This window comes from Musa acuminata, chromosome BXJ1-6 (genome assembly GCF_036884655.1).
Source record: "Musa acuminata AAA Group cultivar baxijiao chromosome BXJ1-6, Cavendish_Baxijiao_AAA, whole genome shotgun sequence".
Lineage (NCBI taxonomy): Eukaryota > Viridiplantae > Streptophyta > Magnoliopsida > Zingiberales > Musaceae > Musa > Musa acuminata.
In genome coordinates this window covers 19,383,343-19,402,900 of record NC_088332.1, presented here as the reverse complement: position 1 = coordinate 19,402,900, position 19,558 = coordinate 19,383,343, and the positions used below count along the sequence as shown (strand labels likewise).

General features: G+C 43.6%; 1 protein-coding gene across 2 annotated transcripts in view; it reads left to right on the top strand.

Moving 5' to 3' along the window:
• LOC103988653 (ubiquitin carboxyl-terminal hydrolase 5) overlaps positions 1 to 16,575 on the top strand; it is a 48,930-nt gene extending 32,355 nt beyond the window's left edge. The window contains exons 9-13 of one of the 2 annotated variants that reach the window (XM_009407252.3): positions 11,926 to 12,183; positions 12,274 to 12,419; positions 14,244 to 14,795; positions 15,311 to 15,581; positions 16,107 to 16,575. In XM_009407252.3, the coding sequence (XP_009405527.2) occupies positions 11,926 to 12,183; positions 12,274 to 12,419; positions 14,244 to 14,795; positions 15,311 to 15,581; positions 16,107 to 16,289 (1,410 nt within the window). In that variant the 3' untranslated portion in view covers positions 16,290 to 16,575. The remainder of the gene's footprint in view (positions 1 to 11,925; positions 12,184 to 12,273; positions 12,420 to 14,243; positions 14,796 to 15,310; positions 15,582 to 16,106) is intronic. The other variant, XM_065187941.1, reaches the window with a different exon arrangement.
• The last annotated feature ends 2,983 nt before the right edge of the window (positions 16,576 to 19,558 follow it).

The window sequence follows — 19,558 nt, the reverse complement described above, 5'->3', positions numbered from 1 at the left end:
GACACACTTGGAGTCGATGTGGAGATCGGACTCAAGGGAGGGCTGACCCGTGGAATGGTGGGCACGAGGGCCACCATCGACTCAATGCGAAAACGAGGAGCGGAGCAACTTGGGTGTAACTTGGCAAAGTACTCAAGCCGCATGAAGGGAGCCAGCATAGAAGTTGGAACGTGGAGCAGAGGCACAGTGCTTTCCTTAGACAGAGGTCAAGGACATGAACTCTTGAAGAGGCAAGAGTAGGATCATGTTGTTCCATGGGACCTTCATTCTGACGGAGCGAACTCATCTTGCATGGTGCCAAAGACGAAGGGAGCTTTGGGGCACATGCACCTTATCTCGGAGAAGAATTTGATGGAGGAACTAAGGCGACTCAATTTGCGGAGGCGAAGTTGGGTACAAAAGGCCTTAGCACGGGGCAAGAGGACGCAGAGGCGGGTACTCTTGAAGAATATGCCACAGTGTTGCCATTCGAGTTGCTATGAAGGAAGCGGTGCATAGCGGAGATTGTGCTGGTAGGGGCAGAGGCCCAGGTTCCAGACAATGGTGCACAAATTACAGTGAAGTCGGTGGACTTCGGTAGCTACTAGGCGACGGACTGTTCTAGAGCGGTGCTTCATCTAGGTGTGACCCAAGAGTGGGTGGATGAAGGTCGATTGTCAAAGGAGCGAACAAAATCGAAGGTGGAGGAGACCCTGCGATGTATTGGCAGAGGCCACACATGGAGGATTCACAATTCGAGTTTATTCCACAAGGATCAGAATGTAATGGAGATGTCACCAGGAGGCGACATGGTGCAGCGGATCGTGGTGGAACAGTTTGTGGCAATGCGATACACACGACTTAGTCCCGGGAGGGACTGGATCATATAGAGGTATGATCGGGAGCTACTGGAAGCTCCACTTCGGTGAACAACACGACGGCAAGAAGGGCTATGGATTCAAGGAGTGAAGGCCATGGTACCGCAGAGGCGGGTCTTCCGGGCGTGCATCGAATTTTGCATCGGATGAAAACCTTGGTCATCAGCATATGGGGGCTGTGTTCCACCAAGGGAAAAGTTCGAATGCAAGTACCAGTGAGTTCCATGGGAGGAACTTGATCATGCAGAGGTATGATCGAAGCAGCTGGAGAGTTGGACTGCTCCAGAGCTCATATTCGCTTAAGGGAGCTCGGCAAGTCAGAGGACAAGGCCGAGTAAGCGAACGTTGCTACCAAGGAAGCTAAGGAGAACAGAATCGGTGCAAACCCTACAATGTGATGGCAGAGGCCATGCATAGGAGTTGCAGTCTGTCTTTCCATCGACCAAACAGACTGCTTGGAGAACACAGAGGTGTTGAAGCAGGAGGTCGAAAGGGGCGAGGAAGCGACGACGAGTCCAGAGGGACTTAGCTACCCAAAATCAAACATCAGTTAGAATGGAGGTGGACTCAGAGGAGTGCCACAGAGACATATCTACTGATTGTGAAGAAAAGGGATTCAGAGGCGAGGCGACGGATAGTAGTGCCATGGGCATGGCAGCGTCATGGTACCGCAGAGGCGGGACTTCCGTGAAAGTCATTGATCCCTTGCTCTCACGGAGGTAGAGCGCTTGGTCGTGAAAGGGGCCGAGGAAGTGGAGCATGCAGAGGCAATCTCCAAGTACCGAGACAAGGCTGAAGGGCAGAGGCCGAAGAACTTCGTAAGACCGGTGTCAACAAGTTTCTCATCAAGATAGCCGTAAGTGAAGGACTTCGGGTCATGCAAGAGTGCACGACCAAGGAACGAAGCAAGCAGTACGCGGTGCTGTACCTTTGCTACTCAGTGGAGTAGGCGGCAGGGTTGATGGAGAAGACGGTACAATCCCAGAGGCGACCTCATCTATCAGAGAATTACTCCAAGTTGGAGTGAAAACTTCCTGCATTCCAGAAGTTCAATGGCATTGAGAAGGTGAATCACAGTAGCTAACTCAACGCAAGGAGTGCAAACACTTCAAGTACTTCAGAAGTGTGAGCAAAGAGCAGGCGAAGGCCAGTAACCAGCTCGATGCATGAAGTACAACCTCGAGGAGGCGGGCGAAGTCAAGTAACCTTTGCCTTCTCAACTCTTAAGAGAATGGGAGAAACCGAGTACCCCAGTTCTCTTATTTATCCAGCAGAGGAGCTCTGCACAAGTTCAAAGACCCTTCGAAGATAATGGAAGACAATAGTTGTCAAATCCTCACCAACGGTGATCAGTGCTACTGAGAGTAGATTGTCCGCTTCATTTCCCAACGAAATGCCAATCGAAAGCGGAAGTGATGCGAACCTACTTGGATGTGACAACTAACTGAAAGAAGAGTCAATGAGTCAATGAGCACAAGTTCAAAGACCCTTCGAAGATAATGGAAGACAATAGTTATCAAATCCTCACCAACGGTGATCAGTGCTACCGAGAGTAGATTGTCCGCTTCATTTCCCAACGAAATGCCAATCGAAAGCGGAAGTGATGCGAACCTACTTGGATGTGACAACTAACTGAAAGAAGAGTCAATGAGTAGATTTTGTGGAGGAAGGACCCAAAACTTCAGAAGTTTGCGAGATGATGCTCGTTAAAGCTCCAACAAGCATCCACCCAGTTCAAGCAGCATGTGGAATTTTGAGAGACTGGCGTAGTAAGGATGGTCTTTTCCTTCATCTGGGAGATCCGCAAGAATCAACAAGGATCAACACAACTCAGCCAACCCCACACCAGAGTCAGAGTCATTGGCGAGTTGAAGCAGCATGGCGGATCAAGGGTTCGACGACTCAAAAACAGCAGCGGAGAGCAGCTGGGAGCCAGGAGGCGCATTGCAGCTGGAGTAGAAGATTGAAGACTCAGCAAAGGCAAAGAGTTGTAGTGTTCACAAAGGCTTCGACGAGGACGTCGAAGGGATAAGTGGGGGAGAATGTCACGGACAAACTTCTAAACAAGGTGTTTGATGTAATGCTTATATCTGTCCGTGTCTTTTGGCATGTTCATGCCTTGTACAACATGTAGAGGGGCGGCCGAAGGCATAATAGTCCCATTTTAGTTGGGTGGTGGCCTCTTTAGGCTTGTAAATAAAGGTTGTGTCATGTGGACACGTGCGAGAGCTTTTCGGTCTGTAATGGACCATTTTACCCTTTGTTGTGCCACTGTTCAGAGCTTGTAAAGTCTGTTTGTAATTTGCATTGTCTATGAAGTGTTTTTCGAAGATGTTTGCTTGTGGATCCCGATTGAGGCGTTCTCTCTAACCCGTTCTCTCTTTTGGTGGTCCTAAGGGACAATGCGAGGCTTCGGGGAGGCTGACCTTTGCGGACGGACACGCAAGGGTGCCGCACGACTTAGGCAAAACCAGCTAAGTCCGTGTCAACATGGGAATCATATGAGGAGCTGAAGACCCGGTTCCCTGAGTTCATGGAATCTCAGCCTTGAGGACAAGGCTGATTTGAAGAGGGCGGGTCTGTTAGGACTCTAGCTAGAAGAGTCCTAATTGAGAGGGACATTCATGTAAAACCTACCTAAGTCGACCCTTATTAAAAAGATGAAGAGGCTGGCTAGGGTTAGGAGGTTTTTTCTTAGAGAAGAATTAGGAGTTGTAAGGGAATAGGAGTCTTGAATAGGAGTCCTATTAGGAGTTGGTTAGAAGTAAGAGTCTTAAGTTGGAGTCCTATTAGAAGTTAGGGTTTAGAAGCCCTATAAATAGCCATGTATTCCTCCTCTTTTCTTAAGCAATAGATGAATCTTTTCTGCAGCTTTTGAGCAGCAACTTGGAGGGAGGAACCCCTATAGAGTTCCAAGGAGGTCGATCCCCTAAATAGATCAACCCCAAGTTTAGAATCTGCAAGGGTTCTAACACATACATAAGCATTAAATCAAACATCCTGTTTAGAAGTTTGTCCGTGACACAACGGGTTCGTCACCAAAGTTTTATATCCCCATTCAAATACATGGTTGGTATTGAAACTTTGGTATCTTCAGAATCGGGCCTTGTAGCTCGAAAGTACTGTTCCATGTCAAACAATAAATTCTCGAGCTCCTTTGCGTCCTTAGCACCTCCATAACAATGAGGCTTAGGTGCCCTCAAGTTTTGTGGCGGCGCAACGCGGGTGTTGCTCCCTCCCGCATTTAGTGCTCTTATGAGCGCTGTCACTCTGGAAGTGAGTTTCGCCACGACTTCGTGCAAATGTTGCACGAAGTCTTTGGTATCGTTCGTCGGTCGATCGACTAGGGCCTCAACCTTGTCGATTCGGGGTTCAGCTTCTTCTTGCATGCTCTCTACCCCAAAAAGCCTTCGTTGGCCTTGGTAGAGTTCCTCCAAGCTCGCTTCAAGAACATCTAGGCGGGTTTCCGCCGCCGTGAGTCTCTCCTTGTGGCTCTTTTTCCCAGTTGGCGCTTCAGATTGCGCCTCCTTCGCTCGTGGAGAGTAGCCAACTTCTCGCTCATCATAATCGCTGCCACGATCCTCCAGAGCGGCTCCACCAGCATAAGAGCAAGTTTGCACTTGCAGCCCACCTACAGTTGCTTGGGGCAATGGTTCGGCTTGCCCTGCCTTGTTCGATTCACCACGATGCTTTGCCATGGCGAGATTGCGAAGTTTCTTTGTTCCTTGCTCAAATTGCTTGCTCAAATTGCTTGCCTGCTTTGATACCACAATGTCACGGATTTAGCTGGAATTGCCTAAGTCGTGAGGCACCCTAGCGACAAAGTCACGAACTTTGCTGAAGTTGTCTAAGTCGTGAAGCACCCTTGCGCCAACTCCTCGGACTTAACTGCGATTGCCTAAGTCATGAGGCGCCCTTGCGACATATGCATTCGCAAAGGTTCAGCCTAGTTGCAACCTCGTACAAGTCTCGAAGGACCTGTAAAACAGAAAGTTGATTTGATTGAAAACGAGCGACGGATAAGTCCCGACGTCTCGCGAAGAGGGAAGCTTTACAAGCAATTCAGCGAGCACCTTGAGTGCAAGAGAGAAAAGAGAGGAAGGAGAAAACAATGACTTTAGAAGGTAGAACGAACAGTTGCAAGTCCACAAACAACAGCTCACCGAGTTCGAACGGTCGTCACGCGCCCGCAACAACTCTGTTCAACGAATCGTTCGTCCTTTGTGTTTACATGTATAGCTGCGTGGCAGCATGTTTTAGCTTGGTTTTATGTCCTTTTGCTTGTAAAAATGTAAGTTCGAACAAGTTGCAATGCTAAAGTGCGATCGCTCACCGAACCGAGCAAAACAGCCCAAAACAGCTTCGTTTTCGCATGCCACGAGCTATTTTCTGCAGTCCGCTGTTGCACGCGAAACGTCAGCCATCTCAACACCCTGGAACCACCCGGGTGGCACCATGGGGGATGGGGCTTCGGTATAGTGTCGGGCGTTGTACAATCTTTCACAAGTTCGCACGTTACCTTAATGGGAACTTGTTGTCGCACCCGGCACCCGGTGAGCAGCTGTTTGTGGACTTGCAGCTGTTCGTTCAACCTTCTAAAGTCCTTATTTTCCTCCTCTTCCTCTTTTCTCTTGTTCACGCAAGGTGCTCGTTGAATTGCTTGTAAAGCTTCCCCTTTACGCGAGACGTCGGGACTTGTCCGTCGCTCGTTCTTCGAACTAATCAACTTTCTCTTTTACAGGTCCTTCGAGACCTGCGAGAGATTGCAAGTGGGCTGATCTTTGTGGATGCATATCGCAAGGGCGAGGCACGATTTAGGCAACGCAAGCTAAGTTCACGTCTTTGCCGCAAGGGTGCCTCACGACTTAGGCAATTCCAGCTAAGTTCGTGACAATGTGGTATCAGAGTGGGCAAGCACTTCGAGTAAGCAGTGAAGGAACTTCGCAACTTCGCCATGGCAAAGCATCGTGGCGAATCAAGCAAGACGGGGCAAGCCGGACCCTTACCCCAAGTAGCCGCAGGTGGGCTGCAAGTGCACACTCGCTCTCATGCTGTTGGAGCCGCTCAGGAGGAGCGTGACGGTGAACATGATGACAAGGTTGAGGCCCTAGTCGACCGATCGTCAGATGACACCAAAGACTCCGTGCAACACCTGTAGGAAGTTGTGGCGGAACTCACTTCAAGGGTGACCATGCTCACAAGAGCACTAAATGCGGGAGGAAGCAACACCCACATTGTACTGCTACAAAACTTGAGGGCACCCGAGCCTCATGGTTATGGAGGGGCCAGAGATGCCAAAGAGCTCGAGAATTTCCTGTTCGACATGGAACAATACTTTCGAGCTACGAGGCCTGATTTTGAAGAAACCAAAGTTTCTATAGCAACCATGTATCTGAACGGAGATGCAAAACTTTGGTGGCGAACCCGTTGGGAGGAGATCCAAGAAGGTTGGTGTTGAGTTGACACATGGGAGAACTTGAAGCGGGAGTCGATAACTCAGTTCCTGCCGGAGAACACAGAGTTCGTCGCAAGAAGGAAGTTGAGACAACTCCACCAAAATACTTTCATTCGAGACCACGTGAAGCAATTTTCTGCGCTAATGCTGGATATAGAGGATATGTATGAGAAGGATAAGCTGTTCAGCTTCCTCGATGGTTTGAAGCCATGGGCTCAACAAGAACTAGATCGAAGGAATGTCGCCGACGTGATCGGGGCAATTGTTGCCGCAGAAAGGCTCACCTACTTTGTTTTCTCCGAAGACCCGGGAAAAAGGAAACAATCTTCAAGCAATTGCCCTCCGAAATATTCTTGAGGGAAGGAGCTCGGAGGCGAACAAAAGAAGAAGAGTTCCCACAAAGGGCCAAGCCCGAAAGGCAAGGCCCCGAAACCTGGCGGATGCTTCTTGTGTGGAGGGCCACACATGGTGAGGGAGTGCCCACAAAAGCAGGCACTCAATGCTTTAACAGCTTTCATCCACCCCCCCCCCCCCCCTTCGATCGGACAAGGGCAAGACTATCGCTCTTAGTTCGAGTAGTTCTGAATCCAGTAGCGACGATGAGGAGTTGCAATGACCCCGGATGGGAGCAATGCGTTTGTTGAACGCCATGCGGGGTCAAGTGGGGGAGAACATGGAGACACAAAAAACAGGAAGTGGCGAGCTGATGTACGTAGATATTAAGTTCATTGGCCAAACGACCCGTGCAATGGTGGACACGGGCGTTACCCACAATTTTATTACCGATCGAGAAGCAAAGCGACTTGGGCTGATCTTGGAGAAGAGCCCAAGTCGAATAAAGGCGGTGAATTCGGAGGCCAGACGAATCTCCGGGTTGCCAAAGAGAGTTCCCATCAAGATCGGAACATGGAGCGGGAGCACAAACATGATGGTGGTGCCATTGGATGACTTCCAAGTGATTCTTAGAATGAAATTTATACACGTGGTGAAGTTGGTGCCAATGCCGTTCCTTAACTCCCTATGTGTGATGGGAGGTGACGACCCCTGTGTGGTTCCCGTCTCTCGGAAAGGAACTAGGGAACCCCAACATATATCGGCATTACAACTGAAGAAAGGGGTACGAAAATGTGAACTAACATTCGTGGCTGCTATGAAGCTAGAGCCACTCGACGAGAAGGTCATTCATGAACCTGTTATGGTGGCGAACGTCCTGAAGGAGTTCACAGATGTTATGCCACCCAAGTTGCCGAAGATTCTGTTGCCACGTAGAGGCGTGGGCCACCACATCGAGCTGGAGCCAGGAGTGAAGCCTCTAGCGAGACCACCCTACCACATGCCCCCTCCAGAGTTGGCAGAGCTCAGAAAACAGTTAGGTGAACTGCTAAGCGGTGGTCTCATCCGTAGTTCTAAAGCACCATTCGGAGCTCCAGTTCTCTTCCAGAATAAACAATATGGGAGCTTCCGACGATGTGTCAATTATCGAGCCCTCAACAAAGTGACGGTGAAGAACAAGTATCCCATCCCGTTTATCGTGGACTTGTTCGACCAGTTGGGCAAAAGGCAAGTATTTCTCAAAACTCGACCTTCGGTCGGGGTATTGGCAGGTGCACATTGCTGAAGGCGAGGAAGCGAAGACTACTGGTGTGACCAGGTATGGAGCGTTTGAGTTCTTGGTGATGCCTTTTGGCTTAACCAACGCTCCAGCCACGTTCTGCACCCTCATGAGCCAGTATCACTCCAATTCTTTAGGAACAAAGTACACAAAGGATTGGTGCGCAAGTATAAAGGGCCCTTCCCAATTATCAGCAGGGTGGACAACATCTCCTACAAGTTGCAGCTGCCGATGTGGTTCAAAATTTACAATGTTCTTCATGCCAGCAACTTGAAAGCCTACTACTCGGATCCGCAAGATGCTTCCCGAAGTGTTCCAACTCGGTTACCCCCCACCAGAGCCCCCTACGAGAAGCGAGTTGAAATCATTTTAGCGGACCGCAAGATAAAGCTACCCACTGGAGCTGAGCAGACCAAGTACTTGGTGAAGTGGCAAAAGTTTCCCCGAACTGAAGCCAGTTGGGAGCCCGAAGACACCCTACGACACGAAGAAGCGATCATCAACAACTACTAACAAGCATCGATGAGGGCGTCGACAGTTTGAGTGGGGGAGAATGTCACGAACGGTCGTCGCGCGCCCGCAACAACTCTATTCAACGAACCGTTCGTCATTTGTGTTTACATGTACAGCTGCGTGGCAGCATGTTTTGGCTTGGTTTTATGTCATTTTGCTTGTAAAAATGTAAGTTCGAACAAGTTGTAGCGCTACAGTGCGATCGCTCATCGAACCGAGCAAAACAGCCCAAAACAGCTCCGTTTTCGCATGCCACGGGTTGTTTTTTGCAGCCCGTTGCTGCACGCAAAACGTCAGCCATCTCAGCACCCTGGAACCAGCCGGGTGGCACCATGGGGATGAGGCTTCAGTATAGTGTCGGGTGTTGTACAATCTTTCGCAAGTTCGCACGTTACCTTGACGGGAACTTGTTGTCACGCTCGGCACCCGGTGAGCAGCTGTTTGTGGACTTGTTTTCCTCTAAAGTTCTTGTTTTCCTCCTCTCCCTCTTTTCTCTTGTGCATGCAAGGTGCTTGCTGAATTGCTTGTAAAACTTCCCCTTTTCGCGAGACATCGGGACTTATCCGTCGCTCGTTCTTCGAACTAATTAACTTTCTCTTTTACAGGTCCTTCGGGACCTGCAAGAGGTTGCAAGTGAGCTGATTTTTGCTGACGCATATCGTAAGGGCTAGGCGCGACTTAGGCAACGCAAGCTAAGTTCGCATCTTTGCCGCAAGGGTGCCTCACGACTTAGGCAATTCCAGCTAAGTCCGTGACAGGGTGCCGGGCGCGAAGGCAAGTTCCCGTCAAGTCAACGTGCGAACTTGTGAAGATTGTTCAACGCCCAACTGTATATCGAAGCCCCATCCAGCCTTGTGTCACTCGGGGGGTTCCAGGGTGCTGAGATGGTTGACATTTCGCGTGCAGCTGCGATGTGCAGAAAACAAGCCATGGCACGTGAAAACAGAGCCATTTTGGGGCAGTTCGGCCCGGCGCGGTGAGCGATCGCATTGCAGCGCTGCGAACTGTCGTTGCTTACATTTTCCAAGCAAAAACACACAAAACCAAGGCAAAACATGCTGCCATATCTCTGTATAAGCATGCAAAAGCGACGAACGGTTCGTTGAACGAAGTTGTTGCGGGTGCGCGACGATCGTTCGTGACAGTATGGTGTACCGGACCTGTACCGATCACTAGCTGGACCATTATATATCGGTCAGTACCAGCACAGCGGAGAAGGAGAAGAATAAGGAAGAGGAAGAAAGAAGATAATGCAGTGGAACAGGAGGAAGGTGGAAGAGGCAGGAATTAAAGGAGGTGGTAGAGGAACAGGTGGAGAAAGTAATGGAAGAAGAGGAAATAGTGGAGGAAGGAAGAAGAATGAAGAAGCGGAGGAGAAGCGAGGGAGTGTATTGTACGACCGAAAGGCGTCGGTGAAAGGCAGCAGCAGCGACCTCGAACGGCAGTGGCGGTGGCAGCGGCTTCACTAATTGTGTTTTCCTTTTCTTTTTTTTAATACTAAGTTGGACAGGCCCCATTGTTCTTTTAGGTTTCTTTTATAATTTTCCCTGAATTGGACCATTTCGCCTAAAATGGGAGTGGTCCGTGTATTAGTTTGGGCATACCACCTGTTTGTACCATTTTGGGCGGTATGACATTCATTGCTTTGGACGAACATCAGGATTATTTTGTATTGATTTGAACTACTGATTGATTTTAGTTTTCTTGGTTATGGATTGTTTTGTTGTCAATGATATGTTTGAGTTTAAAATTATGAAAGCACTTACTAGAGTTTCAGTTTTTTATTTTTTATAAAAAAAGGGACCACCAAAAGCCGCTGGTGTGGCAATGTGCTGCTTATTGTAATATTGATAGTTAATAGCCATAGAGACATGTCATTTTAGCTAATTTTTCCTCATTCCATGTTGATGCATTAACTCCATCCTAAATTCTTTGTGGGTCTTTTGATTAATGTTTCTTTTGCCAAATCAGTTCTGTTCTTAGGTAGATTGTCGCATTTTAGTTTTTCTTTTGAATATGCTAGTTATATCATGCCAAATTGGAGGGTAAGGCCTAATACTTGCTCATAAATATGAGTTCAGTTAGCATTCACCAATATTATGTGTAATTGTTAATTGCAATGCTTTACAACTTTGGATCACATCAGAAATTCTTCAAATAGTACAAATGTGACAGGCATATTGTGAGTAATTAATGCAATGCATGCAATGACTAGGTTCATATAATTCCTCATTTGATATTAAGTTGATTTTGTAAAGATATTGTGAAGACAAAGAGAAGCTCATGTATTAGCATATAATTACTGATACTGCATTATATTCTTCATGGTGTATGGGATATTGGTTAACTTGAATGAAAACAATCTACAAAGAAAATAAACACTAGTTAACTTTTTTTCACTGAAACACGAGACACAAAATTTGATATGGTTTCAGCCTATTCCAGTGCATAATTTGTTATTAGCATATGTCTAAACAAATCTTGAAAACCTTATGTAAACTTCATGTTTGATCAATGATTTTAATACACTGAAAGGAACTTTTACCTCGATAAGCCTGTAAACCAGGATCTATTTTCGGATGACGAATACCAACTCTGCATTAGCCAAATTGACCAGATATTAAATGGGAAAGGGAGATGCATTGAAGAAGTGAGAATAAATAAATGAGTCTGAAGTTATTATCAGAAATAGAGCCTAACACTGGTAAACTAAGATTACTATGTTGTTGTCTATGTCAAATTATGAGGGCTTGATGCAAGCTGGTATCTTGTGAGTTGATACAAGCTAGCATCATGTGATACAATTCAGTGATTAACAGTATGCACTTCATATTCTTATTTTACTTTCCAGATATTTATGTGAATGAAAAATAGGGATGCCCTTCCTCGTTTGAGTACTCCAAGAGTAAAGTCAAATTAATAAAAGTCAACTCTATGCCTTGTACGAAAATTTAGATTTTGCCATAGGTTCAAACTTGTCCTTTGTAAGCTGGGTCAGTTATCAAATCCAACTGGTTTAGATCTATAAATGACCAAGCATCTGGACCTGGAATCATACGAGGGGAAGGGAGTGGTATAAGTCTCTTTCATATGGAAGTATGAATCTCTACTACAATCTTAAAGAGGGGGCGGCAAGTTTTCATTTGCTAAAATAATCACCTCATGGGCCTATCGTAACTTTTCAGTCTTGTTTTACTTTCTAGTAGCGTCCAAAGAAGCCTACAGGCCCTACACTTTTACTGCAATTTTGTGTTTGGTGGTAAAGTTTAGTCTTAAAATATGTTCAGAACAAGTGAGCCATCTCAATATAGTAATTTCTACTGCAGGAATACCGGAACTTTGCCAATGCATAAGAATTGTTTGGATGGAACCAACATTTCTTTGCATTTTGCAAGTGATTTTTTTTTTAAAATTCTGCTGCTGGTTGCTTGATATCTGCTGTTGATAGATCATTCATTTTCTTTGGCTGATAATTGCAAATTTAACAGGGTCAATACAAGTCCACTCTGGTTTGTCCTGTTTGTGGGAAAGTGTCTGTGACATTTGATCCATTTATGTACCTCTCGTTGCCTTTACAATCTGCTTCTTCACGGACTATGACCGTCGTGGTTTTCACTAGTGACGGGAGTGCTCTTCCAACGACTTGTACTGTAAGTGTACCGAAGCAGGGTCGGTGCAGGGACTTGATCCAGGCTTTAAGCAATGCATGCTCCTTAAAGAATGGAGAGAAACTACTACTTGCAGAGGTTTGCGGAAATTTTCTTTTTGGCAGAAATGCAGTGGCCGGTGTGAGCTCTAGTTTCTAATTCATAATTTCTATTGAAACAATTTCACAGATACACGGACACATGATCCATCAATTTCTGGAAGATCCTTTAATCCTGCTATCAACCATCAAAGATGATGATCACCTTGTAGCTTATAAGATCCCAAAAGTTGTGAAGAACTCTATTTTTCTTCAATTTGTACATCGTCATGAAGTGTAAGTACTCTCCAAACCAGTATTTTTTCTATAAATATAAGGCTTGTGATGTAGGACAACATAAAGGGCACTAACGCTTAAGAGATCAGCAATAGAAATGGTGAAAAGAAAAAAGAGAAAAAGACAACATTGATGGAAGAATTTGGTAACTTGTAGCATTTTTGAAACTTTTGAGACCCAAATGTGACTTTTAAAAGTCCAGGGACCCAGATGCAACACAGAGGTAACTACAGGGGGAAATATGTAATTATCTGGTTTTCAGTACCAATCTTAGTTTTGATAACTTACAGGACTGGTACAATTATAAGATATATTCAGCCTAATATCATCTTGTAGCTAATAAGATGCCAAAACTTGTGAAGAACAATATTTATCTTTAATTCGTACATCATCATTATTTTGTAATTACTTCTTGTATTGGTACATTTTCTTTACATATATGGCTCATGATGTAGGACACTTGAGGGTGTTAAGGCTTAAGGTATTGGGAGTAAAATTGATGGAAAGAGAAAAATATGACAATACAGAGAGGGGAAGATATGGTAGAACACACAATTCACTAAAAATAGTAGTCGTAACTAAAAACATTTAAAATACATGGAGTGCAAATTCAATATTAGTCTTGAGGGAGAAAACAACATTGAGGCTACTCTTTGTGGCTATTTTTACTTGATTATGAGGTTGATTCAATACCTGGTAGCTCCAACGACATCCAAGTTTTTAACTGTTAGGGTTTTGGTGAATGTGTGTGATCAAAGAGAAGCCTAGGACAGCAAGGATTCTTGGGACTTCATAGCTTGTCCAATTATGGAATATAAGTGGTTAGATAATTGGGGAAGAGAGAAGAAGATAATAAGTGGTTAGATTGTTGGTACATACCGGCTTACCGACATATGGTATGCCAGTATGTACCTGTCCAGACCAGGATCTGCACTGCCGCTTGGCGTGATATGGCAAACCTTGTTTTGGACTCATTCCAATTCCTTTGAATTCTCTTAGGGGAAAAGATTGTGGGCTCACACCTACATGTATTGGGAGAAAAAATTCTCATCAACTCAGACCCTTAAGTATGATAAAATAAAAATAAAAAAATAGAAAAATACTGTTAAAAGAATTACATCAGGGTAAGCCAATCAGTTGTTCTTTCTTTGAGGAAGATAAAACTTTCAAATTTGTTTTGGCAACTAATTAATTGGCTTCCTTTGTTATAGTTAATTGGCTTTCTTTGTTATATATGATTTACCTTATTTGTAGAGTTAGAATTGTCGATCGATCCTTGTAATCCCAAATTGTGGGTTTCTTTTCAACCCTTTTTTTTTTCATTGGCTTCCTTGGTATTCCTTGAATAATCTCAGAAATGTGATAATTTATGATTTTCACAAAAATCCCACGTTAAGTACTAAAATTATCTTAAATATAATAAAAAAAAAAGTAGATTAAAATGAAAACATTTTCAAGTTGAGTTGAGTCCAACTTCGTCACCAATCCACAGGGATTTACGTTGGGAGATGCTTCAATCAAATCAGCATAGTATCAATATATCAAGTTACATATTAAAAATTCTGGTGTACCTCTTATTGATTTTATGCATATGAAATTATTGTTCAATTATAATTTATTGTAGAATCCAAACTTGAGGCTCACATTTTCTAAAACAAAAGCTCATGTCAATCTGTGCTATTTATATTCATTTATATTTTGCAAAATTATGAGCCTTGGGTTTTCTCCTTTTCGGTTGTTTCCATTTACTGTCAGCCTTTTGTCATAATAGCCTCATGGACTTTGTTGTATCCTTAACTATACCATGTTTATTAAATCTTTCAGAGGACCTGGCAGCATCAGCAGCTCAGTGGCCTGGGAATCCTATGGTATACCTTTGCTTGCATTAATATCACGCGATATACTTGCCACAGGTGCTGCTATACAAGATATACTTCAGAGAATTCTTGCTCCTATGCTGGGAAATGAGGATATACAGTCTATTAGCAAGTCAGATTCCAGCGTAAATGCAGCAGCACACGGTACCCATGAAGCTTGCTTAGATTCTGATGATCAGTTGAAGGATCAAGAATATCATTCTAAAGCAGAATCAACCTATAAAATGCATCTTCAATTGGTTGATGAACATGATACACCAGTTGATTTGCCATCAGAAGAAAAACCTATCGTGGTGCCTGGGTCATCAACATCACTCCTGCTGTTTATTAACTGGTCAAAAAAGGATCTTAAGAAGTATGATACACATCACTTTGAGAATCATCCAGAAGTGTTCAAGTATGCACCTGCACCAAAGAGGACTCGTAATGAACCTCTCTCACTATATACATGTCTGGATGCTTTCTTGAGAGAGGAACCACTAGTTCCTGAAGATATGTGGTGGGTGTCAATTTCTTGTTGATAGGTTCAGTAAATGTCTTTGCTGTTTTAGTTAAAAGTTTCCAAGGCTTTGCTTCATAAGTGGATGAGATAATATTTAGCTTCATAGGGTTATAGCAGATGCTTTATAGAAAATATCAGACATTTAGCCTAGTGGTATGTAAATGGAACCTTAGTGCTATCCGGAAAGATGAACAGGAACTGTTAGCAATTTTCCATATTGTCCTTGTGTAAGTGAAAAAAATGCATCCTTTTTTAATTCAGCCATAAACTTTATGTTTTCCATTTATATTTTTTATTTTCATACTCTATGAATGCCAGAACCTTCTGCAGTTCTTGTTCACTAAATATTTTGGGATAGTTTGGTTCAACAATTGACGTAAACACAAGCATATGCTTCCTTTCTCTGTGAAAACCTATGCTATCCTTCATACAGTTTGTGTTGTTTTTTCTTTTTCTTGACATATTTTGTTGCTTCCGATCTCATTAACTTGTGGAACATGATTATCCTTTAGGTACTGCCCAAGGTGCAAGGAGCAAAGACAAGCTAGCAAAAAGTTGGACCTCTGGAGGCTTCCTGAGGTTCTGGTTATTCATCTGAAAAGATTCTCCTTCAGCCGGTCAACAAAGCATAAACTAGAAACTTTTGTCAATTTCCCGATTCATGACTTGGATTTGACAAATTATGTGGCACACAAGAAAGGTTCGCGCCAGATTTATGAGCTTTATGCCCTGAGTAACCACTATGGTAGCATGGCAAGTGGGCATTATACTGCACACATCAAGGTGAGTTTTAAATTTTTGGAAATATTTTAGTAATTAATTTTTCTTGTTACGGAATTCACCATTTGATCTGTTAATACAAAAAGAAGGTATGGATACAACAATAGGCGACTTAGTTTGCTAGTGATGAGCCACATTCCCTGCACATCATGGCCTAGTGATGTCATGGTACGTTGGAGCACATTAATAAATCACAGATGCAGGCCAATGGAACATTGGCCTCTATAGTGTCTTGTTCTTGCCATCATGGAAAGGCACACTGCTTTCACCGTTATCATCATTCAAGTTGTTTATGATTGACACGTGATTATATTTTCTGTGATTGTCGTCATCAACTTTCTTCTTTAGTTATGCAATCTTATGTTGTTTATGATTGACACGTGATTATTCTACAATATCAAATGGCTTCTTATCAGTGTATTTTCATGAAGTTCATGATTGTTACTGCTAGTCTACTCGGCTTTAGCTTTTTCTCCAAATATGTGTAATGAACAACAAAGGATGTTGTATTTCGTTTTTCTCATGCAGCTTCTGGATGAAAATAGGTGGTATAATTTTGATGATAGCCATATTTCACCTATCAACGAGGAAGATGTTAAATCTGCTGCAGCTTATGTGCTGTTTTATAGAAGAACTAAAGGTGAAGATGCCTCCACAAACATTGGAGCCGAGCCATATGCAAACAAGAACCATAATTTTAGCAAAAGATGATTGTATTTGCGGTGTTACATGCTACAGAATGCTCCCACAGCGAATAGCAATGGCCATGAAGCAAAGATATATGTGATCGTGTATGATTATTTAGGACTGGCAGTTTCCGTGGTATCTTTGTGATGCTCCAGCCTCAGGATTTTGGGGAGAATTAAGCTCTATAATTTTTTGTACGTTACCTATGTAATCCAGAGAAATGAGGCAATTTGTAACGATGTGAGTGAAACACCAACGGAAGAAACAAAGAATTTGAGAATCTTGGTATATCATTCAAACCATTACCGTGCTTTAAGACTGTCAAACCCATTGATTGATCCTTTTGTTTTTCTTTTTGGCTAAGAAAAGAGGAATCTATTATGATTTAATGGTATACAAAAAGACCATCGTCATACAAAATTGTCGATGAGATTTGTAAAAGGGTAGCGGCACAATGTGTTGTTTGATTGTATCTTTCTTATCAATGAAATAAGAATCGAAACTAAACAAGATTGATACACCTAATACTTACTGATCACGTCACTATGCCAGGTTGTTTGTCAATAGGAACTACCTCCCATCACTCCAACATTCAAAATTGGGAAGGAGGCACTCCAACTTCTGACTTAACTAATTCTTACACCTTTAATGCATGACTATATTCAAAAAATTGATGCTTCACGGTGTTCGGAGAGTTATTACAAATGGGACATACGGGGTTGATGGTCATTCTAATAGCAGCAAGCCTAACAGATGTCGGGAGGTTACGTGGAGGAGTTTTCAGCAAAAAAAAAGAAAAAAAAATCTCAATCCGAGATAAAACTAAAGATGGCCACCTGATAAGGTATATTTTGGGTCGAAGACACATCATAATCATGCCGTGCTACAGTCGAGTCAGCAAGGGGAGCACTCCCACACGCTAAGTCAAAACCCGTACCAAGGTATTGTTTGGTATGTCCTGTTCCAAAAGCTTGGGATAGCGCTGTCCGGCACCGTTCCGCGCGTCCCGGGACGATGGCCGTACAAAAGTGTCATCTCATCCCTCGAGGATCGGTTGTCACGCTAAACCCGCGTATGACTGACCCTCGTACAGTAGTATAAAAGCCCCTGATCGGCATCCAACCAGAGAGAGAGAGAAAAAAAAGAAGAGAAAAACAACTATTGACTTGCTTGTCGGAGGGGCCAAACTCGGGAATCACCCGACGAAGATCATTTTTGTAAAAAAGCGACCACCATCAGGCTGCGAGTGTCTTAACCTGGGAATTGCCATCCAGTGTACGAAGACGAGCTGCAAACCAGCATAGAGACGGAGAATGAGCTGTTCAACACAAATGGCACTCGGACCGAGGAACGTCGATCAACACCCCGTTGAGAGGGCCTAGCCTACCTCGACATCTAACTCAGCCGACAGAAGACTCCCGACATCAACCCGTGGACCAAGCCATGCTGACTCATCAACCACGACACATTTATTCACCAACACCCATTCCAGTAATCCATAGACTCAGTTACAAATCTTTAAAGGTAGATTAAGCAATAGCATTAGCATTGTTAGTTTGGCAAGTCCTATAGTCCCACATCGGAAAAATCGGACTTGTTGTCTCGTATTGGAACTATAAATAAGGGTCTGAGCTTTGAAGTCAGATACACCACAAGTGGCACCACAAGAGGCACCACAAGAAATAGTTTGAGTTTTTTTTGTTTAGTATTTTCGGGTATTTTATGGCCTAGGAACATCTTCCTAAGGCATTTGTAATAGTCCCTTTTCATAGTAGTGATCATCTTTCGTCCGTGGATGTAGGTCAAAGTTAATTGATCGAACCACGTAAATCTGGTGTTCTTGTCGGTTTTATCTTTTCGTTTTATTGTCTTTGTTATGTTACCAAAATTACCTTGTGGTAAATTTTCTGGGGCTAGCTCTAACAAACTGGTATCAGAGCCTGGTTTCGGGATCTTTTGGCAACGATGATAATAACAAAGATTGTTGTCAAGAAATTCGACAGAAATGTCAACTTCGGCTTGTAGCAACTCAAGATGGAGGCCATTCTAGTTCAAGACGGAGTTGATTTGGTATTATAGGGAGCCGAGAGCATTCCAAATGATATGTCAAAAGAAGAGCTTGCGGGTATGGATAAGAAGGCCCGATCAAGCATCATTCTAAATATCTTTGACGAGGTTTTACAGGAGGTAGCTACGGAGACTACGGCTAAGAGCATGTGGGACAAGCTTAAAGCCTTGTACATGAAGAGGACAGTGGAGAATCGTCTCTACTTGAAGCAGAGTCTATATATGCTTCGGATGACTAAAGGTACATCTATACTCTCACATCTTGATAAGTTTGATTCTTTGGTTATGGATTTGGAGAATATAGATGCAAAAATTGATGATGAGGATAAGGCTTTGTTACTCTTGTATTCTCTTCCCCAATCTTTTAAGCATTTCCGTGATACTTTGATTTATGTAAAAGAAACAGTTTCGTATCAAGAAATTAAATTTGCACTGAAATCTAAGGAGCAGATAGACAGGAATATCACTAGGGAAAGTAGAGAGAATCAGGTTGAGGGTCTGGTTGTTAGGGGGAGAAAGGGTAAAAGAGAATTTGACAGTAGTAGATCTAAATCTAGATCTAAATCCAGACATAGAAATTTGGAATGCAGATATTGTCATAAAATAGGGCACATTAAGACTGATTGCTTTAAATTGAAAAATAAATTAAAGCAAAAGGGAAAACTTGTTGAGAAAATTATTGAATCCGCTGAAGTTAGTGTAGCAACTGATGAGAATGTTGAAAATATTTTCTCTACTATTGATGACAGGACGATGTCTAAAAATGAATAGATTTTAGATTCGGGTTGTTCTTATCACATGTGTCCCAATAGGGATTTGTTTTCCACATATGAATCTTATAATGGTGGAATTGTTTTGATAGGCAATAATGCCGCATGTGATGTTGTTGGTAGAGGCACAATCCGAATTAAAATGCATGATGGTATTGTGAGGACGCTCACTAATGTTAGACATGTTCCTGATTTAAAAAAGAATCTCATCTCTTTAGGCACCCTAGAGGCCATTGGGTGTAAATACACAACTGAAGGTGGAGTTATGAAAGTTTCTAGAAGTGCTCTTGTTGTTATGAAAGCTTGTAGGTCTGGTAGCTTGTATATTCTGCAGGGAACTACTGTCACAGGTTCGGTTGCAGTTTCGTCATCATCATTGTCACATCACCAAATTATGGCATATGCGTTTGGGTCATATGAGCGAAAAAGGTTTGAGCATATTGAGCAAAAGAGGTC